The 24,671-nt window shown below is 31.4% G+C and overlaps 1 protein-coding gene across 1 annotated transcript; it reads right to left on the bottom strand.

Moving 5' to 3' along the window:
- Positions 1 to 23,916, bottom strand: LOC128176114 (uncharacterized). The gene is made up of 43 exons (XM_052842187.1): positions 23,845 to 23,916; positions 21,900 to 21,965; positions 21,583 to 21,713; positions 20,631 to 20,778; positions 20,412 to 20,429; positions 20,164 to 20,294; positions 19,745 to 19,895; positions 19,132 to 19,149; positions 17,281 to 17,411; positions 16,122 to 16,269; positions 15,573 to 15,590; positions 15,323 to 15,459; positions 14,860 to 15,010; positions 14,481 to 14,498; positions 13,870 to 14,000; positions 13,614 to 13,761; positions 13,410 to 13,427; positions 13,184 to 13,314; positions 12,609 to 12,756; positions 12,441 to 12,458; positions 12,147 to 12,277; positions 11,819 to 11,966; positions 11,635 to 11,652; positions 11,418 to 11,548; positions 9,447 to 9,597; positions 9,323 to 9,340; positions 8,497 to 8,627; positions 8,225 to 8,375; positions 8,002 to 8,019; positions 7,725 to 7,855; positions 7,411 to 7,561; positions 7,276 to 7,293; positions 6,319 to 6,452; positions 2,583 to 2,727; positions 2,425 to 2,442; positions 2,183 to 2,319; positions 1,919 to 2,060; positions 1,546 to 1,773; positions 1,412 to 1,435; positions 1,101 to 1,319; positions 874 to 900; positions 541 to 768; positions 1 to 372 (listed from the first exon to the last, which is right to left on the bottom strand). The coding sequence occupies exons 1-43, from the start codon at positions 23,885 to 23,887 to the stop codon at positions 104 to 106; spliced, it is 4,671 nt and encodes a 1,556-aa protein (XP_052698147.1). The 5' UTR covers positions 23,888 to 23,916; the 3' UTR covers positions 1 to 103.
- Between the last annotated feature and the right edge of the window lie 755 nt (positions 23,917 to 24,671).

Genomic DNA, 24,671 nt, shown 5'->3' with positions numbered 1-24,671 from the left:
TGCAGATAAATTTATTCAGATTTAAATTACATTCAATATCAGAAAAAATTGGAAACGTTCAAGTTTTCAATGTAGACGATAGAGTTTTCATTTCACGACATTCCTAACATCCATGGGCCAGGGTGTCCTCTATCACAAGGTAGTCTCCAATTACTTTGAAATAAGCACACTTGTTGACGCCTTTTCCTTCTTTAAGAGAAAACTTTGTGGCTCCGTAATTGACATCTGCTCGTAGTTTCCCGGCGCTATCTTTATCTAGTTTTACGCTGTATTTACATTCGTTTCTATAGTGTGACTGGTAATAGCAACCTCCAGAAATCTTGTAAAGGACTTTGCAGTCAGGACCTTTCTCTTGTTCAACTTCACAGGCAGCTAAAAAGGAAATAAATCAAAATTTAAACTAAGAAACTAAAAACTACGATTTCTATTACTTTTTAAAAACTGTTCATAATTATATGCACATGTATATTTATTCTATAAATCTGAAATCACGATTACAAAGTTTGTAAAATAATCCTAGCAAGTTTATGCTATTCTTACCACATTCCGGAATATCACAGGTTTCCCAGCGGGTGTCTCTCTCTGTCGTGTAACACCAAGGTTTTGGCTCTCCATCAGGGTTTCTGCAATAGTTTTCTTGATTGCCGAGACTCTTGGTGAAGGAATGACTGTGAGGCGTCTGCACAGACCAGGCTTGGCATTTCAGTCCTGACTTCGTTACATTTTTGGTTCCCTGGTAGTTTTGTCCTTTTGGCTCCGTTAGGCATTCTTTAATTTAAACAATATTCGAAAATGCCATTTTAAATCAAGTAAATATTTAGTAAAAAATTGACAAAATAAAATGGTTTTCAAATATATAGGAAAAATAATTACCGTCTTCTTCTCCAGGAGCTGGCGTTTCTGCCAAAGTAAAACAAATAATCAGTAATTCATTTCAATCTTATTGTAACATTTAGTATCAGAGACGAAATAGTTTTGACTAATTGTTTTTTTTAATAATTGCTTAAAGTTGCGCATCTTAACATTCTGCAAGGTTTTAATATGATGACGAGCTCCCTAAAAACGCAAAAACATATTAGAAAATGCATATCAACACGCACTGCATAGAGGAATATCACAAAACTCCCATCGAGTGTTGGTATCGGTGGTGTAGCACCAAGCGTGGGGTTCGCCGTCAGGGTTACGACAGTAGTTGTTTGGAAGGGAGGTGAATCCGTGTTTATGTGGTGTTTGAGAAGACCAAGCCTGGCAGGTTTTACCGGATTTAGTTTTATTCCACGTCCCCGTGTAATCGCTTCCATCTGCTGTCTTGACACAATCTACAAAGGTATGAATTCAAAGGCAGTGTCACATGAATAGTGTCGTTTGATTTTGAATAATGAATGAAAATGTATGATTGGGAAATATTTACCTTCAGAAACTTCTTCAACAGCCACTACAAAATAAAAGCCAGTTTAAGTAAAATACCGTTTACATCATAATAAATCTAAATATGCCAAATGATAATAATTATACAAAGGCATTCATGTTAGTTGTAAATATTACCTTCTTTATAACAAATTTCGAATTTCCCTCCGCATTTTCCAGACACCCAAATTTCATCCCCATGTCTTCCATAAGTTTCCCCAGGCTCGCATTCATCAGTGGGTACCTTCGGATCTACATAAAGAACTAGGTCAGCCTGAGGAACAATGCAGACGGATCGCTGTCCATTGGACGTCGAACACTGTACTTCACCTTTCTTATCTTTACAAGCAGCTGTAGATTTCTTGGCTGAAAAACAAGGTTATCACTGATTCACTAAGTCGAGCTATAAGTTATACAAGCCAAAGAAATAATTAAACAGGCACTGTTTATTTGATTTTTGAGATCTGTCTACAATTAGAAAATGTTTAATATTAGTATAAAAACTGCTTACTTGGTAATTTATACACAGCGATTCTCCAAGATCCTCCACATCCTTGCTTGTTATTTCCTGAACAAGGACTCTTGCAATCAGCATCTGAGGTCTTTGCGGAAGAATCTGGCATCTTTTTACCACACCAGCATTCCTTCTTCGCCTGAAGATTTAATCATTCATTAGAAGAAGATTTTTTCTTAACCTAATTGTATTTGAAGTTCATTTAGATATTGGGAAAACTTGTTTCAAATGCGATATTTTGATAATTTACGCCTAAGTTACCTCCAATCCGTAATATTTTGTTTTTTCCTTCTTACATATGTCTCTGCAAGTTTCAACCGTCATCCCATCTCCTAATTTTGTAACTTTATCAGGGAGAACTCGTCCAAACCTTTTGTCTTTGAAACATCCCTTGTACCCTACCAAAAAAAACCCCACGCGTGAATGATAATTAAGACACTTGTTTATGTTTTAGGTGTGATAAAGAATATGTGCAGCTATGCATCAGTTAAGGGTATACATACCTGATTTAACAATGGTAACTAAAAACGAAAGATTACATAAAATTAAAGCCAATAGGTTCAGTATAGAATAATTCAAAATGTAACCAAACTTTTTTATTAATCAAAAAATGTCTTGGTTAAAGTAACTTTATCACCCTGCTTAAAAGACAACAACTCACGTGGGACAAATTTGGTGTTTTTGTAGACCGCAAGTCTCCAGCTGCCCCCACAAACCTGCTCCTTGTCTCCGGTACATGGCGTCTTACACTCGCTGTCCGATTTCTTTTTCCCCAGTTTGTTTCCACAGAAACACTCATCACCAGCCTTTATGTATATAACAATAACATTGCCTGAATAATACATGGTTCTCGTGATAAACCGACCTTTAGTTTTATTAAAAAAATACATGACGCATCCTAAAATATTGCAAAATAGTCCAGTTTTGCGAAATATTTTAAATATGCCTACCATTAAAACGATATTTCAACTTCAAGAAACATAACATTGACCAGATGAAAAATTTCGAAAAAAAACCCCAAAACATCAAACACTTTTTTTAATACTTGGGGGTCGAGAAACATTTAAATTGTTTTTAAAATATTTTCAATATAAATATCATATGTAAACTGAAAATTATGCTTATTAAAAACTTTAAAAAGCCTATTTTCAATTGAACTATTTTGAAATAGGGAAATCTCATCCCAAAAAGTTTTTTTCCCAAAGATTTCATGGCTTAGAGATACAAATGACCAGATAAACTTCTATATTCAGTCAATTCAGACATTATCATTATGATAAGCAAACCTAATTCTAATATTTTTTCAGATTCTTTAAAAACCTGACAAAGTTAACTTAGAAAAATAATTTGCCAGCAATTTGATTAAAAACAGGCTTAAATACAAGCATATAACGTGTCTTTATCAATTCAATTTAATATTGTATTACGCTTATAAGGTTTCTACAACACTTTTAGTTTTTTGAAACAATATTTTTGATAAAAAAAAAACAATTAAAAAATGTAATGCTCTGTGTAAATATAACATATTTTTAGCGTTTGACCAAAAAAAAAAAAAAAAATGAAAATGAAAAAAACAAGAGGCCCATGGGGCCACATCGCTCACCTGAGCAACAATTGGCGTTCAAAAGATATTGTGCCATATGGTCCCTCGGTAGAATAACAAAAAATAAATATTGTCAAGTATTCGAATTTTACAATTATTTTTGCATACACGTAATCTTTGACATTGTACCTTCATGAAATACTATTTTTTACCAGAATAAGAAAATCCTAGGCAAGATATAAAACTAAACATTTGGTAGGGGTACACTGTTAAGTTGTTAACTTCCAATTCCCTATATTTTCGTTCTGCCCCCCCCCCCCCCACACACACACACTTTATAAAGCGATCAAAATATATGAGAGCATATAGGTACATTTGTTTCATCAACTACTTACTTGTTATTGTATTTAAAAAAAATATATAATAGTTATTGTATTTTATTTAAAAAATCCTTCATGTATAGATGTGAAGAAGAAAATTGTACCTCAATGTGCTCAATTCCTCAAATTAAAACATTCAAAAATTTAATTTGTTTTCCATTATAATTAAATGACTGTTATTTACCTCGCGTACAAACCAGGATAATTTTCCGCTGTGATATTTTCTTAGGAATAGCGATAATTATTTTATCCCCATAACAGAAATGTGTCAAAACTATGGAAACTGTTTTAAAGATGTCGTTTTTATTTACTCGTGTCTGAAAAACTATCAAAATTGATGTAGATTTCACATTATTTATTGTATAATTAGGGGACCCCAGAGAGTAGGTATATACAGAATATCATTCTTTTATTTTTTTTGTCCAAGTATTTAACATACTCTAATTCATATAGAATTTCTAATGTTCAACCAAAATTTCAGCGTCAATCGTAGAATTATAAGCAAGATACAGAGCTCACAGTTTCCCTAGGTTTGAGTCATATTTTGTTGACATGACTTTATTACATTCAGCTTAAGATTTTTAACTTGGTATTTCCTATTCACCATTAAAAATGGAAAAAAAGAATGGCCTAAGATTTTCAATTCTTTTATTCACTCAAGACCAGTTCATTGGTATTTAAGGTTCAAAATCAGTTTATACAAATGTACACAAACACAGTCAAGGATCACATGTACAGTAGGAGTAATAATGACGAAAAAAGGTTAAGTTTACAATACAATAAGTTGTTAAAATTGGTTTCTGGAAGAACAGACTTTGAAAATTTTCTTAAAAAATATTGACAAATTTTTTACTTTTTTAATCTTTAGTTTTTAAGATCTGTGTACAAACATAGAATTGTGAGCAAATCTCTGTATCTTAATTGCTTATAATTCGAAGCTTAACACTCAAATATGGTTAGTAAATAGAAATTGTAAACAATTAAACACAAGAAACATGCATGCACTATAACAAATAAAGAACACAATTTATTTTTTCGAAATGTATCATATATACACTGTAACACATGTATATATACCTACATATTTCCTTCAGCGATATCAAACTCTATTTAAACTGAATAAACTCGAGAAAATGCCGAGCATCGATCTCAACAAAACCTATTGCATTAATCTACCATTACGCAAAAGATAATGCCGAATTACCGATAGAATGAATTGTATTTCAGTACTTTTTTGATACATCAGATTTTGCTTAATTTGCGCAGGTAAAGAGTTAACTGTTTGATCTACCGAAGTCTCTGTTTGAATTGATACGTAAAAATCACGAAATACGAGAGTTCCCAGGTTAAAATACAAAGCATAAATAATGCATACGAAACGAAAATCAGTCCTAGCTAACACCAACGTCATGTGTGAAATCTGTCAACGCATTGAAATATTTAGCCTCAAATTACTTCACAAAATCGGCACCAATATATTTTGCATGTTTCAAAAATTTACCTTCATACACGAACTGTTGCATAAACAAGCAAATTCATCATAGTCAGATCGACCCTTTTTCGTATAATGTCATGGCTGCTTTAAACAAAGAACCTCGTTTTAGAAGTATGGAATACGAGTCTTGGTAAAATGGGTATGCAAACCCGGGCCGTGGCAAATTAAAAGCCGGGGTAGATCGGCAATCGTCAATTCCAAATACGCATTATTTTGCGGCAATATTTACAGCGAATACAAATATAACTGGTCCATCAAATATCCTGAAATTTTAATGAGATGGCAGATTAATAACTGCCAATCTTTTGTTTTGACCAGGCCAAGTCTTGCCTACCCATTTTACCGGATGCCGAACCGAACCGAAGCTGAAACACGCCTTTCCTTTATCATTATTTTCGTAATAACTCAGACTTGAAACTGAATTAGACCTTAATTTTTGCAATTTATATTTTCCTTCCCATAAGGATAATTTATGCTAAACTACGTTGAATTTGCCTCGGTAGTTCTTGAGAAGAAGATTTTTAAAAATGCACCCCCCTTTTTCTACAGTTTCAAGGTTTTCTCCGCTTTGAATACAGATCGTACTTTTATTTCTGCAATTTATATTCGCCATCCCATAAGAATGCTTTGTGCCAAATTTGGTTGAAATTGGATAAGCGGTTTTAGAGAAGAAGTTCAAAATGTAAAAAGTTTACAGACGGACGGACGGACGGACGGACAGACAGACGGACAGACGGACGACGGACAAAATGTGATCAGAATAGCTCACTTGAGCTTTCAGCTCAGGTGAGCTAAAAAAAAAGAAGAAAAAAAATAACAGAGGTAAACCGGCTTATCTTAATCTGTTATGTTACAAAATTAAGAAAATGTAGAATTTGGAAAAAAAGATGAAATTGAATTCAAAACTGTTTAAAGCACATGAACGGGTGGATGTGGCAGATGAGAATCTTGCTATATAAGGTGTTTTTCACGTTAATACCTCCAGTCCATAGTACTTTGTATCAGCTTTCAGACATGTTTTACGGCACGTTTCCACCGTCATTGAACGAGAGGACGTTTTTTTAGTACCAAGTGTCCTTGCCAGCAGGTTGTCAACATAACACCCAACGTAATCTAAATCATTCACCATACATGTGACAAATATTATTTGTGACATCTTATGAAGAGTCATCGAGGCATACAATGTGTAAAGTTATATGAATTAAATCATGTAAACATTTATTATAAATAGTATCTCAAACAATATTGCGTAATAGTTAATAGCACAAAACAGATATTTCATATAATTGATTTTGTTTTCAAACTCGACAAAATAAATCACTTTAAATACTAGGAAACTCGGCTTAAATTGTTTGAAATAATATGGAGATTCAAAACAGCAAAACGAAAAACGGGAAAGGAAATCAAGAGAGCTCGATGGTTGCAGCCATTTTTAGACAGTATTTATGTCTTTTAGAAGAAGAGTTCTATTTATTAAAAATGAAAAATGTCAAAATTTTTATGTAAGAAGATATTTAGTTTCTTAACTAAATGATATTTTATAGCTTATCAAATAATATCTCAAATTTTTAGACAGATCTGAGGGTTATTTCTTTAAAACCACCCAACCTCCTCAAAACAGGAAAATGAGATATGCATTATGACCCAATTTTCAAATGACAATTGCAAATTTTGCTCGGTATTATTCAAAATAACATAAATAGATGCAAGAAGTTAATAGTACAGTTAAAAAAAACTTTTGCCGAAGTCGACACAATTCTGTCACTAATGTATCCACACAAGGATTTACATCAATTTTTCTTTCCAAATGGCTTTGATGTAAACAAAGTGTAAAAGATCATGGTACAGATTCAGTCAAAGCAATTAATTAAGCATATTATTTTTTTTTTTACAAAAATAGTACAAAAACATATCCATTAGAATAAAACTGGTTTACCTTTCTGAACAATGGCAGCTGAAAAACAAAATAACAAAGATATAGAATTTATTTCAAACGCAACTTTTCAATCATTCTTTTCATTATTTTTGTTTCTTTGAATTGGGAGAAATATGTTTGCTGTTAAAGACTAACTTGGTTTGAAATCAGGGTTTTTGTAAACAGCTATTCTCCAGCTTCCGCCACAAGCCTGTTCTCTGTCCCCTTTGCACGGTCTCATGCAGTCACTCTCCTTCATTTTCTTTGACTTTGTTAGTTTATCACCACAAAAACATTCATTTTGATCCTACAGATAAATGTTGACATCATAGTTAATAAAGAATCGCAAATCTTTACTAATTGTTTCCCTATAAGACTTTACATGTAAATAAGTTTAGGAAGGTTTGAATTTTTTTTACTGAAACCTTTGTTTTTCAAATTGTGTTAGTAATTTTGTTACAAGTTCTTACCTCTACACCATAGTATTTGTACTTCAGACTTGTGCAAGTTTTTCTGCATTTGTCTACCGTCATTGAAGAAGACTTAGTATCCTTTTCATTTAGAGTTCTGCTCCTTTGATCCTTATAACAGCCGACAAATTCTAGAAGCATTTGTATGCATTGAAATTACAAAGCTGTTTAATGTGTTAACAAGCACAAGAAATTACATTTAACTTTTATTAAACTTGATTTTAATATTCGCATTATCAGTTACATGTTTGACTATTATATGTTATATTAAACGTACCTTTCTTTACAATAGCAGCTGGAAAAAATGTATACGATGACATTAATTTATCAGGTATAATATAACAATATATTTCGTTACAATGGAGTCTTTAACAAAGGTCGTTTTGTCTAAGAACACTGTTAAAAGATATTATGTTATTTTTCATCATAAAATATTTAGAAAAATCTAAAGAAATGTTCATGGCGAAAATATACATTTGATTGATTTAAATTGATCGTACTTGGTTTAAAGTTCGGGTTTTGGTAGATAGCGATTCTCCATCCACCCCCGCACGCCTGCTCCCTGTCCCCTCTACACGGATTCATACACTCACTGTCCTTCTTTTTATCAGACTTTGTTAATTTATTACCACAGAAGCACTGATGACCTGCCTGCAAACAGAACGGTTGACTCCATTTTAAATCATTTGATGTATGAAAACAAGATGCAATTCATTACCAGTAATTGATGCTTGAAAATGTCCGGAAAAAAGTAGATTCTAATTTTAATCACCTCGACACCATAGTATTTGAATTTGCCGTCTGAGCATATCTTTCTGCAGTAGTCGACCGTCATTGATGCATAATTCTTTCTCTTCTCGTTCAGTGTCCTGGCGTATTGATCTTTGTAACAGCCCTTGTAATCTATAATTTATACCGGTAAATAATTACAGTTATAACGTAGCAGCACTTGTAATCTATAAATTATACCGGTAAATAATTACAGATATAATGTAGCAGCCCTTGTAATCTATAAAACATACCGGTGAATAATTACAGATATCATGTAGCAGCCCTTGTAATCTATAAATTATACCGGTAAATAATTAAAGATATAACGTAGCAGCCCTTGTAAGCTATAAATCATACCGGTAAATAATCACAGATATAATGTAGCAGCCCTTGTAAGCTATAAATCATACCGGTGAATAATCACATATTTAACGTAGCAGCCCTTGTAAGCTATAAATCATACCGGTGAATAATCACAGATATAACTTAGCAGCCCTTGTAAGCTATAAATTATACCGGTAAATAATTACAGATATAACGTTAAACTTTCCATTAGTTCGATATAAATATATAATAATTGAAAACCGTTGAGACAAATTATTTTGAACATGTGACAAAAAGGGTACAAAAATCTTGCCAAGAACACACCGAAAAGTATATGTATTACGTAACTCAATGGTCTTAAAGTAATACGCATTCCCAAATTTTATTTCCTAAACGGATATGGGCAACACATTTGACTGAGTAAAAAAATCAAGACATAGGGTAAAAAAAACTACATTAATTATGTGTATTTATTCTAATTAAGTCATTGTCAAAATCCATACCTTTCTTCACTATAGCAGCTATTGGAAAGAGAAAACAGTTTATGATTAAAATATTCAATTTGAAAATTCATTAACTGTTTAAACAATAAATTATCAGACCTCAGATTTTTTATCATTCACTCACTGTGTCTGAAGCTAGGGTTTTCGTACACAGCCAGCCTCCAGCTGCCTCCACAGGCCTGATTTTTGCTTCCCTTACAGGTATCCGTACACTCTCCATCAGCCACAACAACCTTCTTCTGCAGTTTGTTACCACAGAAACATTCATCCCTTGCCTGGAATTTTTAAGATATTCATAAATAATGTGTTTTATGCGATTCAAAACTCGAAATTGTGGAACTCAGAATGCGTTTTAAGGTATCTCTCTCCTGCATTTAGTTGTATCAAGAATTTCTCAAGAATTTTGTCAATATGAAATGAAATCTATAAACAAAATATAAATATAAAAAACAAAGAAATATACTGAGTTAGGATACATTTAATTTGGCATTTTTGCACTCAAAATGCATTTTTGCTGTATTGGCATTTGTTGCCAGTATTTTGAACAAAGCGGAATAACACCATCAATTATTGTTTTAAAGTATGCACAATAATTAGGTAAATATTTTGATTAAGACTATTACCTTTAAAAAGTCTCGTATCTTTTATCATATATTTGCTTTTAAAACTTGCATATTTATCATGTATAACAATTTGGTTTGAAATCAGCTATTCCTATACATCAATATTTTAATTAATCCAATGCAGTTTGTCTTTTTCGAGGATTGTCCAAAGAGTTCGAAGACAATTGCATGGTCGCTATTTTAAATGAGTTTAAATATACACACTATATATCAAAATGTTTGGCATAAAATTTCAAATTAAAGTAGTTTTAATCGTTTTCCTTAGAATTAAACGAAAAATTTTTTGTATCAAAGGGTCGCAGAAAGTACGCACGGCCGAGTGTAAAAATTGTCCAAACTTTGTAACTGAGTTTTTAGGTATTGAAATATACAGTTTTTTACATCATAAGTTCTATTATGATGTAATTTGTATGGTGTATGTTATTGTCATACGTAGTTTGAAGCCGCTTTTAAACTAGCAAAGGAATTTTTAAAGATATAACAGCATGAACATGTCATTAAAATACTAAAGAATGCGACATTGGCATACCAAACGAAACAGCGCGCCATAAAAAAAATTATATATCGACTGAGATAAACCAACGATAAAAACAAAACAAATGATAAAAGGAAACCGGAAAAACATCGAAAAAGTTCGAGTGTCTTCGTCTACAAGTGACACGAGCGATTTTTTGATGGATCGTGCAAGTGTACCCTCTTGTCAGTCGGTGAATACACAATATCACTCTCGGGTAAACCGAGGACTTCTTCGTTATAACCCAACATCAAATTGGGCCGTGTGGCCTCTTCAGACAATGTATATATAATGATGACTCCAATATAAAAACGACATTGGTCTGATTTTTATACATACACATTATTAAACTCTATATTGAAATATCATAGATCTGAAAACGGCGCCGTTATTTTGAATAAAATTATTTGTGTCCATGAACTTTTTGGACCTCAGTTCCTGTATATAATTGACAAAACAATCCATGGGAGTTAATGATATAGTTTCTTTTAAAGAGGTCTTTAAACGTTGAAACATTGATAGATTTGGCTTTAACCGAATTTTTTCTTTTCTAGATGTAAAACAGATCTTCGAAAATGTTTTTTAAAAATCACACGTTGATAGTTTGTGTCCACACAAACGCAAATGTGAAAACATAAAACTTTGTGTTAATGTTAGTTCATCTTAAAGAATGCATGATTTTGATAATTTTTCTCTAGAAATCTTCAGTTACTGACAAAACTTACCTATTTATTAATATCAGATTATTTTCTTAATGCGTGTTGTTTAACAATAAAGTGAACTCTTTCTGTGCTAGTCTGATAAATAAATTTATGCCTTTTTAAAATAAAATTATCATGTGCACAGTGAACTTAAAACGTTACGAGTATGACACAAAAGTTTATTAAAGTACAGTGAATATGACTCTGTACAGGTGTTTTAGTAAATTTTTAAAAGTGCAGTTTTGATTAAATATTACCTCTAGACCATAATATTTCATCTTCAAAGTAAGGCATTCTTTTCTGCACATATCAACAGTCATCTTTTTAGAAGATATCTTTTTCTCAGTGAGTGTTCGGGAACGTTGGTCTTTATAGCAACCGACAAAATCTTTTAAAAGATACAATTAAATTTATGTAACAGATAAAGAAAAACTATATATGAAATTTGAAATAGTTTAATTAATTGCTACCCACCTTGCTGAACAATATTTGCTACAAAAAGTTGAAATTTGAAATTAGTAATGGAATAAAAAGATGAAAGTCATTATAGATAAGTGGCTAAAGTTTTAAGAGTTGATTTTACTGTACATATGCTATTGAAGTTTTAAATTTGCATATATTTTTAAAAAATTCCGTTCATTAATGTCAAAATACCCACTTTTATAGTTCTTGTTTTTGTACACGAGCACTCTCCAATGGCCCCCGCAACCCTGTTTGATGTTTCCTTTGCATGCCATCAGACAATCTGATTTGTCTTTTTTATTTTTCTTGGTTAAATAGTTTCCGCAAAAACATTCTTTCCCAACCTTTCAAAGTAAAAAAAATTAAAAATTAAATATAATCTGGCATTTGGCATACACAATGTGATGTTAAAAAATTAATACCCATGTATGTTAAAAATGAATTCGCACAGATTGTCAAAACCCAGAATTTAATCTTGAACAAGACATTATTATAAATGCGTTTTGAATTGCTGCATTTTATACCTCTAAACCGAAATATTTCGTATTCTTTTTCGTGCAGATTTTTTGACACTCTTCAATGGTCATTGAATTTGAAACTGTTACTCCTCCGTTTAGGGTGCGGGAACGTTGGTCTACGAAGCATCCGCGTAAATCTGTTCAAAAGAGCGAAGACGATATAAATTAGCTTATAAATACTGATATACGCCCCCCTCCTTTATAACAGATCTATGTTGTTAAAGTTACTGTAAATAATAGGTTTTTATTTCCCATATTTCAAAGCTTAACCATGTATTATTCGATACACATATCACTTACCTGTAGTTGAAATCTTTGCTGCAAAATAAAGGTTGGTGCATTACATATCATCTTAAAACGAAGTTGAAATTTTAAATATCAATTCATATTTCATTTTATTTTATAAAGTATATAATTATATGAAAATATCTATGATATTGATTAGTAAGAAATAGTGCAAGGCAGTACTTGGGAACTTGGTGTTTTCGTAGACAGCCAGTCGCCAGCTTCCGCCACATCCTTGGGCTCTGTTCCCCTTACATGGACTGCTACATTCTTCCGTGTCTTTCTTCACTGTCTTTGTCAGTTTGTTACCACAGAAACACTCTTTGGTTGCCTGGTTAAAGAAGAAAATCGTTATTTACATCTTTATCCCATCCCTTTGATAAAGTGTATAATAATTATCTTGTACTTGTAGGTACCATCTTCCTTTAAAAATCGTCCATGATAAATTTTATTCAAAACAAGCAAATTCCGACGGTCACTAATTCTGAATGATATATTTTCCTTATTAACACAAATGTATACTTTAATAAACTTGACAGCCGTTTCATAATATTCTTTTCAAAATCTAAGACAATAAATCATTTCCTCTCTTTCGCTCTCTCTTTTTGAATAATGATTTATGCAATAAAGATCTTTATAATAAAAAAATGTGGTGGTCAATGACCAAGTTTCAATGAAGTGCTATCTACCTATATGCATTTGTGATCTAAAATTAAATAAATATTAAAGTGCCATCATTACTGGCTCACTGTTCCTACCTCTACGCCGTAGTATTTGTAATTCTTTTTATGACAGGTGTCTTTGCATTTTTCAACTGTCATTTTTGACGAGGAAGTAGAATAATCCTTTAAGGTTCTGGATCTCTGGTCTACGTAGCAACCCTTAAAATCTAAAGTCAAAATATAATTATTTTTTTTTATATCTTCAACTAACGTCCATACAATATAAGATTTATAAAAACAACAACAAATCAAAACAACATACCTTTGTTGACAACATTTGCTAAAGAAGAAAAAAATGCTCATTTAGATTTCAAATGAGAGTTAGGCAGACAAAAAAACAAAAAGAGCAATATTTTAGGCCTATCATTTTGTTTTTTAAATGAATTTATTTTCAAACTTGTTTATTTCTAATTTTAAAAAAAAGTGCTGGTAATTTTGTTAAATGATGAATATTCTTCACACGTACATGTGTATTTGGTGTTTCTGTAAATCAGAACCCTCCATCCGCCCCCGCATGCCTGGGATCGGTCTCCTTTACACGGGGTCATACACTCCTTGTTTGGTCTTTGGCTGTGTTTTGTCAAATAGTTACCACAGAAGCACTCCGTCCCGACCTATAAGGTAACCGAGAGTTAAAGTGTGTGATAGCTTTGTTCAGAAAGACTTAATTAGAAAATAGACCCAACTCCTGATCATGAAATAACAATATAAACAGTCGTTACCTCTAATCCATAAAACTTTTTGTTTTCCCTTACACATCGGTTTTTACACTTTTGAAGTGTCATGGTGCTTGACTTAGATACACCCCCATTGAGGACTCTGTTCCTTTGGTCAATAAAACAACCAAAGAGATCTATCAAAGAAAACATCCACACATATTTACATTTTTCAGTGAACACTATGAATTGATTTTGTATGGTGTAGTCCAATAAATTTAAATGACGAATTGTTGGAGCTCAAACGGGGTTTGCATTATAAAAAAGATATGAAAAATATCATAAATATGTTAATATTCTAATATCAAATTGCACAATTGCTGAATAATAGATAGATATAAGAAATAAGGAATTATTTTTTGAATATTATGAGGTGATAATATTGGTCGGAGCGCGAACATATCTATCATAAAATCCTGAAAACTTCAATGGATTTGACCACGGACGCCTTGACAAAAATTATCTTATAATACTCAAAGAATGTTTCCTTCTTCTTTTGGTATAGCAGTTCTGTAAAACATACCATAATAGCTTTTCATCTTTAAAATTTTGTAATAAATTCTTGAACCATTTATTGGTAAACAAAACGTTAGGAAACAAGGAGGAGCAAGACTTACCTTGCGATGAGACAGCAGCTGAAAGAGAACTTCAAAATTAGATTTTGAAAAATAATATACTATATTTACATTTAATATATGCATTTATCTCTAATTCTTACTGGAATTGATTATAATATGATCCGAAGTGGAATGCACATGATTTATTGTATGCATTGCAGAGTCACGCAACGAATAGTAAAGATTCATTTATTATGAGGGGGGGGGGGGGGCAATGCTAGCTACATTCATACCTGCAGGAAGTAAAAAAGAATAAAGTTTTTTTTTTTGGTTATTGTGATGAATACTTTGGTTTTGATATTGCCTCTTTGATTAATTTTAAGCAAGGAAACATTCTAAAATGCATCGGTAAAAGACATTTAGAGCTCAAGATATTTACTTTGTTTATGAGATGGGTTCTTGTAGATAGCAACTCTCCATGGACCCCCACAACCTTCTCTGGAGTTTCCTTTACAGGTCTCGGTACACTCCTCAGAATCATGTATCACTCGTCTTGTCAGCGAATTTCCACAGAAACATTCATCTCGATTCTTGCAAAACAATAACAACAATGGATGAAATATCCAGGCATAAACTAAGGACGTAAATGAAAATTGGTATGGCAATTTGAAACTAAGATAGGATTTTATAGAACATATCAATACAAATATCTGTAATAGAAAAGTACTTTTTTTGTAGAATATACATTTATTTTTAGGCATTAAAAGCATTTGCAACAAACACATAAAAATTATTCAAATGTTTTGTTTATTGCATGCCTCAAAAAAAAAAAACCACAAAATTTTATTACATGTAGAAAATGTTTTCAACATTTTAACAGCTCCAAGTCAAGACAAAATTACCTCAAGTCCAAAATATTTGGAGTTGATTTCCTTGTGTGCGCAAATGTTTTTACATTTGTTGTAGGTCATGTGTCTATCTGTTGTTTTCTTTCCATTCAAAGTCCTTGACCACTGATCTCGATAGCAACCAACGAAATCTAAATAGACAAGTTTCAAGTATGAACGGTACAATGTTATAAAACTTAAAATTTGAGACAAAACCCCAACTTTATTTAATATTTTATTATACGGCATTAAATGATGCACTCACCCGTTTTGACAAGATTTGCTGCAATAATAAAACAATGAAAATAAATTCTAAACTTTCTCATCAAAGTTTGATTTAACACATTGTTTTATTAATATAAATGTAAAATGAAATAGATTTATATTCTATATTCTAGTAAAACAATTATTGGTCGCTCACCTAAGCTTCACAAGTTTAATACGTTAAGATTATGAAAACATATTAATTTTTATAGCAATGATAAGAATTATTGTCATACTCTGAAAAATTATAGACGACATAATTGAAATAAATATACTTTCCCCGGCAAACCTGCTTAAAACTTCTTTATAAAAGTGTATTTGCTAGTTTTGTTCGGAAAATAATAACAATATACAAGTATATTATTATAGCTTTTAGCACTTTGAAACCAAAAACTTTCAAATAAAGGAAAATTAAAATTATTGGCATTAACAGCACATCATTTTTTTCCTTTCTGAAAATATATATTTTCCGTGAATCGTACTTATTTTGTTATAAAAACCTTTGAAATATAAAAACATGCTTGTATTTTAATGATGCATTGAATGTTACTTCTGTAATTGTTGTTCCTGTAAATGACGACTCTCCAATTCCCGCCGCAGCCCTCGGCCTTATTTCCTGTACACGGTGTCAAACATTCAGACGTGGATCGCTTGCTACTTGTCTTCAGATAGTTCCCACAGAAACACTCTGTTCCAACCTTTATGATAACTGAACAAATGCGTATTTTGCCAAATATTGTTAATGATATTAATTTAAGACCAGAAATTTTAACTCGCCCACGCTTCGGAAGTTTTAAAGAAGAAATATAGACATGTTTTAATTACAAAAAAAGTAACAATATTTCTCGAATAAAGTTGTTTATTTCAACGGAAACGTATTCATGCCACTTGTAATAAACGTAATATTTTATAATACCTACATGTAAGTTGGAACTTTCAAATTTGATCTTTGAAACTCAAACTTTAATCTTTGAAAATCAATCTTAAACGGTGGATTTTCCAAAACTAATATTAGAGAACCCAACTTTAAAGTTAAATTACTCAACTTTTATCTTAGAATTTCCAACTTTAAAGCTGGATTTTACATATTGTTATATCAAAAGTCGCCTCGTCGATACCTATAACTAAGAACATATGCTTGTTTTGACAGAAGTTACAAGAACACATTTAGACTTCTTATTAGGAGGAAGAATAATCACACGTGAAACTGCTAAGACATTTCTATGGCTTATCATAATCAGGTTTCGTTACATAGAATTAAAATATAACTTATCGCCAACTTTTATTTTTCTTATTTTGTAAAAATCAAAATAGTTGGAAATTCTTACTTTAGAATTAGAGTTTCCAAAATTAAAGTTCTAATTTTCAATTTTTAACTGGTTTTTCCGCAAGATTAGAGTTGAGAAACCGAAAATTAATGTTATTTATTATCAATTTCAAGGTAAAAACTAAAATTTCAAACTCTAAAGTTGAGGTCTTTATGTTCAAAGTTAGATATTTTACACATACAAGATTGGAAATTCCTAGATTACAGTTGAGTTTTGACAGATGGATTTGTCAAGGTCAATGTTATTCTTATAAAAAAATTAATTTGAAAACATAGCATAATTACGTGTCCGTATTTTATATAATCCTTTTTAACACAGATGATTCATTTTGGACTAAAAATAAAATACTTAATTGATATAGTTCACCCGTCTTATAACTACCTCTAGTCCATAAAACTTCTTCTTTTCTCTTTGACATCGGGATCGGCATTTCGCGAGTGTCATGGAGGAGGACCTGGTCACTCCTCCTGTTAACACTCTGTCTCTTTGGTCGATGTAGCAGCCAACCAAACCTTCAATCAGTACAAGTAATAGCTCTCCAAAAAGCTTGCCTGACTAAACAAATTTATTCAACGGAAGCATGCATGTTTTAATTAGGCTATCTAATAAGAAATGAATTTTTCGCGGCTGATCATAAATTCTTGTGCAGGTACATGTAAACATAATGACTTGAAATTAAATTATTTCATGAAATGTCCAACCATAGGAAATAGAAAAGGATATTCAAGCACGTATTGTTTTTGAAAGTGTGTGGGGGCAGCTTCATCCAAAACATCTTAACATGCAATTAATAAAAGGGCGATTTCTCAAAATCATGAAAAAAATCCTAATCAATTCAATTAGATTCCTTATTTTCAGTTTCATTTATTACATGCTCCAACAAAAGTGGAGGAGGGCAAATCCATGATATTTCCATTTATTATATATGTAAAGTTAAGAAAAGTGTCTGCTGCAAAAAAGGGGGGAAGCAGCCCCCCCCCCACTACCCACCCCCGTTGTTACGTGCCTGTGATGTGTACACGCTGTAGTGTTTTTCTGTGGTCACAATTTGAACTCGGCCACTATTCGGCGCTCAAAAACTATAAATGACATTTTGGCGCGAAGTCCTGCCTTACCATTCACACAACGGCTGAAAATGAACTCATCCATTGGCATTGGTCCATGGGGAGGAGGTCAAATGAATTTTTTGACATATTTATTGTAACAACTTCATATATCATACTTTGGATGGAATGTTTTGGTAGAAATCTATTGAATTAACACACACTTGACTAGAAATTGTTTAATGTAGTATTAATGTACAATAAGTAAGACACACGAGTTTTGTGCCCCTTTCAAGTTCTATGAAATCGCCAAATTGATCGAAAATCGGATCACACCCCGCTTCGGCGATTTAGTTCCTCTAATAAACATTCAAGATATATGAATACATATTTGTTTTAATCCGAACTGATGATTCTTTGGTAATGATGACAATCCAACACCAATTATTACCGTAATAGACAATATGTAGCAACTTGTTCCGATGACCCCCCCCCTTTCCACCGTTTAAATATGGCTAATCTATTTTTAAATTGGGATTACACACGTGCATGGTGAACAGCCCTTTTATTTGAAAATTCTTGCTCACTGACCATATAACATTTTTATCAATTGTGAATGTAAATGCTGACACATTAAACATGCATCTGTTTATTTTTTGTGTGAAAATCTTGATATTGCTTGCTCCCATTGTCTGCGCTGTTTCGGAGAAGGCAACTTTTAAACATGACGTCAGGCAATAATGAGTAAAAGAAAAACTCCAAACCTATATATTAGGCCTCTAATTTAGATACTTTGTTCACTACCGTTGAACTTAACTATTCTAAATTTGAGTCGTTTTGATATATGCAAAATAAAAAAAATTGCTTACCTGAAAAAAATATTCTGGTTATATTTTTAAAAGTACGAAAATTTTTTTAAAAGAAAGATCAATGATTTTCTACTAATACATGTATTTATCGTAAAAGTTTGAAAAGGTTTAAGAATTACCAGAACAACCAGTTTAAATATATAATTTTGCAAAACAAATTTACATGTATAGTTTTTCCTGTTGAGTTTGGTCTCTATTCGGTAATCATATCATTATATACAATTTCAATTTAAAAAAAAGTTTAATAACAAAATATCAAAGCAACAACTTCCCTATGCAAATAAGACAAGAAATTCACAATGGATTTATCTTTTACATACCTGACGTTTGCACAACAGCTGAAAATAAAAAAAGGTAGATAGTAAAAGTACACATGTATGATATAAGCATTGCAAATTAATTTAATCAAGTCCAAGGTGATTTAAGTAAACTTATGTTTGTACTTATTTTCTGTTTTTTCTTTTAAGAATAACCCAATTCATAAATGGTGTTAATTTTTAATTTTCAATGTTTATCTTTATAGATATTGCATGTCGATGTTTCATATTTAATGAAGTACTGATATTTCTAAAAGTTGCATTCTCCGAAATGAAAACTGAAACTAAATTTTTTGCAATACATTGATGTTTTCATTATAAATTCAAAATCCATTTAATTTTTGGAGTAATATTTTTTTTAAAATTAATAATTGTTTTGAGTGGTAATTCTTTCATGTTCTAGTGTTCATTGTATTTATAAAGGTTCATGTCTATTCAAAGATTTTTAATAAATTTATTTTAATATGGTTGTTGATTATATCAAAACAATGTTAAATCTGGTATCCTGAAAAATACACAGGCTTTTTTATCATGCAGGTTCACAGTAAACTTTAATAGTCTTTAATGTTCATTGCAGTATGTTTTCTTGCAAAACAGAACGTCATTTTTAGCATACTTTTCTTGTAGTTGTAGTTCCTGTACACGGCCACTCTCCAGGATCCCCCACACCCCTGGTTACGATCTCCACGACACTGTGTCAAACAATCATTATCTGACTTCCTAACGGATCTTGTCAACGAATTCCCACAGAAACACTCATTTGCGTTCTGCAAGAGAAAAGGCATGTTTATTCAAAAAGAAGCTTTATTTTAATGGTAGACAAACAAAACTTGATGCAAAATCATAAGTAGTTACATTTAATGAGTTTATGGTATCCCCTGATTTCTGTGTATTTTAAGTTTTGTTATCACTCATGTCATTGAAGTACTTTGCATATATTTATCCTCAGGAACTAATCTCGCGTTAACATAATGCTTTTCCCCCGTGTTTTGATAATGTAAATTATCTGAATATATAGTCAACAAGCTTATCTACCTCCACGCCATAGTAGTAGGTGTTTTCTTTGGAACAGATGTCCCTGCATTTGTATACGGTCATGGAGCTCGACCTCGTCAGTTTACCGTTCAGGGTGCGACTCCATTGGTCTTGGTAACATCCCTGGTATCCTAAATTAGAGACATTTTATACGCATTTGTCAGTACTCATTTTATTTTCCCCAGTTGATATTTGTAAATTAATTCAATAAGTGTTGTTTTCATTCATTACATGAGTAGAGCATTTACCTGATTTTACAAGGATTGCTGTAAAAGCAATATAAGGATATAAAATTAATAATAATTATCCAAATTGATGGAAAATAAAACCAACATTTAACTTAAATAAAAATAAATAATTGATAAATCTCATGACAGTTATAATAAAAAAAAGATGATTTCAAAATATTGTAAGGGTACAGAAATTCGGTATGTTAAGCTTTTGGGTTGGCTGACTGAACAACTTACATCTGTAGTAAGGGTTTCTGTAGATGAGAACTCGCCAATGACCCCCACAGGCCTGATCACGTTTACCTTTACAAGCCATCTTGCATTCGCCGTTAGATTTCTTATGACTTTTGGTTAAATAGTCTCCACAGAAACACTCAACGCCGACCTTGTATGAAGTTCATAGAATTTCATGTATTCGTGAAACGTAACAAAATATTTTTTTTTATATTTTGAATGAATAAGGAACGTTTCTGACACATTTCCAAACTGATTAATAAACTACGTCTAATGCATTGATGTGTAATTTATATAACACATCATAGCATTAGACGTAGTTTATTAAACAGTAGGAACGTAGCAAGAGGAACTCTAAGTTAAGGGTAGCATATACCTATGCTGATAAAGTACGTGTACATCAAACCTGATTATCTTGAACCATGTTTATCTGTTAACTTTCACTTTGTTACCAATGACCCTTTGAAAACCTTTTTCAAGTATATGTATTAATCTAAATATTAGTCTTAGTCTACATCTATATGTCAAATCGTTTTTTTTTACTTTAAATAAAAACGTAGATGTATGCTTTAATTATAAAAAAAACGAATTCTTTATTCTATACATAAAAGCATATTAGTATAAGAATGCATTAATATTAAGTCTCTTAACCTGTTATAATACATATCCAAATTAATTGTGTATTTTGTTTAAGATAAACATTTCTTGAGTATTTTACGGTATATAAAAAAATTATTTGTTCAAAAAACATGTCGGATTTAAAAATACACAAAACCGAAAAAGGTGACGTGTTTTAATTGTCATGTTATTGGACAATCAATGCACGTAGAGTACAGTATTTCTATATTTTTGCTGGAAGGCATTTATAAAAACAATTTTTCAAATTATTTATCGAGAGCAGAAACAGCATTCGCGATATTTCTCATGTAAGTAAATGGTACTAGCTTGCGTCTACCTCAAGTCCATAATATTTCTTGTTTGATTTCTTGCAAATGTCCTGACATTTACTAACAGTCATACTGTTTGATTTTGTCATCCCGCCATTAAGGGTCCTGGACCACTGGTCGACATAACAACCATGGAGGTCTGTTCATAAGAGTAAGATAAGTAAGTTATGTTAATTTTTTTTTTCATCGGAATAAACAACTCGTTTCTTTTTTTAAGTTGCGGTAATACACAAAGAACGTTGTTAATTGATAACACATGTATTTATTATACTATTAGACATGGTTGAAAAATGGGTCGATTAATGAATATTCAGACAACACTTACTGCTACCAGATACATGTACTGTTGGTGCTGGTGCGGGTTTCCAGAGCCAACCACTGGTCAAGTGACCTAGAAAGAGAATTTGCATGCAATATAGTGGAGGGACTGACAGAAAAAGTATCTTAATTTTTTTAGTTTAATGGACCGGCATACCTCACAGCTGAGTATTTTTTTCTTAAAGATAACACCCTCTTCAAACATATCTGTTCGGCCGTAGAGTTTCCTCAAAACAAATATTTCTTTTAATGGACAAAATCAAAATTTTACAATTTTTCAATGAGTTTTGTTTTCTTTATTTTCAACCGTTCGAAGATTTCTATTTAGTAACCATATTATCTGTTTGATATTCGTACCATATACGAATAAAAAAACAAAAAATACCGTACTTTTAGTTTGCTGACTTCATTTTATTAAAAAAATGTTTAAACTATAACCAGTATGATAAATTGAATTTGATTTATACAATCAAAGAGGTCTTCTTAAACTCAAGCACATCTAAATCTCTGCTAGTTTTCACCTTTTGCTATTGATACTATACTAAACTAATTTTTTAAAAATCATGATTAACAAATATGAGGAAGAAAATCTTCGTTGCACAAATTTTTCGTAATAAATCGTGTTTGTTCCAGTGGAGAAAACTTTGTTTTTGCTAGAATTAAACTGTTTATCTAAAAGACATGGGATTAAATAACAGTTTGAGACTTACTTAAGGCGTTATGCCGATGAGATGTTCTAGATCGGCATACTCAATTGAATATTTTGATTTCAACTTGTACAGATTTAGCTTTGCCATGTGTCCAATCGGTTAAACGCCAAGAAAGAAAATTCATTATTTATATGACAGTTGAAGTCAAATACTGTGGTTTCATCAATATTCGTTGAATACCAATTTTCGTGGATTTCGTTGTTTAGTTGATCCACGAAATTAAATGTTCATTGAAGTGCAATTTTTATTGACATTTTGTATTGATAGGGTCATTGACCACGAATTTACGTATCCTTTAAACTGTGATTTTCACTTTATCCACGAAAATTGATGCCCTTGAATATTAATGAAACCACAGTACTTCAAACAAGTCAGACATACAGATAGAAAAATACATTTCATGCCTACCAATTCTATAAGATATAAATTATTATTATTTACCTGGATCTTTTTTTAAAAAAAATCTCGATGAATTCAAAGTAATAATTAATACTTACTACATATACATGTAAAGTTATTTAACTGAAATGTTCTTCCTCATGTTAATTTTCATTTATTGGAAATATTTCTTACTATTGTGTGATTATTTTGAAATATACCTATAAAATTTCAGCCTTATTAAGAATAATTATCTTACATAAGAAAAACGCTTAATCATACAAACAGACAAACATACATTAAAGGTAAATATTTTTGTTTCATATCAATTTATACAACTTAAAAAAACAAAACTCTTACAAAAATTATTACAATTAATAAATAATATGCTAATTTCAGTTTGTAGATTTTTGGTTATACTTCAGTTATTGATCTTTGACATTTATTTTTTTTTAAATTGTGGCCATAAACTTTTTACGACCGGGTGAAAATATTACTTGCTATTATATCTTCCCAAAAAATAAGCCGTGAGGTAGGATGGAGCATTAAAATCATAATTTTGATGGTATTGTCTCTAAATAAAATTATGCTTCAATTGTTTGAAGTTAGTCTTGTCTTAATTAAATTTTACTTAAATAACAGTTTTATTTTGGTCTGAATTAAATTATTTTAGTTTTATGATTAAGGGATTTGCAAAAAAAAAAATTCATAGCCCAAGGCACTGTTTCCCAGAATTTCAAATAAAGCTGTAATGGTAAAATGGAAAGAAAAAGAAAGAGAGTTTATTCTTTGAATTATGATTTTTACATTATCATAACACTAGAAAGCAAGAAACTTATTCTTCAATCGTTAATTCAAACTTACCAATGCTCAGTAGACAGAGGCTAAGACACACAGAGAGTCCCATTGTTGATACTCTAGAGACTAGTCAAACCCTACCAAACAGTCGTTTGGTAGGGTTTATATACTGGGTTCGTCATTCAAGTCAATTTGGAAACAGGTTGCAAACACTAAAATCTTTACCCTGGTTGAATATCGCGCATTGATAGCTATATCTGATTAATGATAGTGTCAGACGTTAAATAATGAAATGTGTTAATCCCTTAATAAATCCTCTTTGGTATATTCAATAATGACGCAGGAAAATCATAAGTCCTAATGAAGAATAATAGTTATATAGAGAAGTCATACAACTTGACAATATTAAGACATTCTTTATATATTTATATTTAAACATTAAAAAGACACTACAGCTAATTTTCATCATCTTGGTTATTTCTCCTTTAAAACACAGTTCAGTAAAAGAATAGAGGTTGTACATGTACATGTACGGAAAGTTCGAATCTTTTTACTGCAATAAGAAGCTCGCGATTGTGTTCTGAAAATGTTCCGGAATTTAAAGTTACAGCACATGGAATCGAATTTTGAAATTTAATTTACATCACGTGATTTTGAATGAAAGCAGTTGTCAATATAAAATTGGGGGTATTTTAAAAAAAAAAAACAAGGATAAAAAATATTTCATATTCAGGATCAGGACAAATAAAGCGTCTTAACTCTAAATGTTAAGAAGTTTCTACCTTGTTACGACATCAAGGAGTAATTGTAAATGATTGATCTGGCGAAGAAGGGAAATGAAAATATTCGGCAGATCTAGATGTTAAAATAGTCTTATCATTAAATGATGTATT

This window comes from Crassostrea angulata, chromosome 3 (assembly GCF_025612915.1).
Source record: "Crassostrea angulata isolate pt1a10 chromosome 3, ASM2561291v2, whole genome shotgun sequence".
NCBI classification, from domain to species: domain Eukaryota; kingdom Metazoa; phylum Mollusca; class Bivalvia; order Ostreida; family Ostreidae; genus Magallana; species Magallana angulata.
This window is presented reverse-complemented; position numbering and strand designations above follow the sequence as displayed.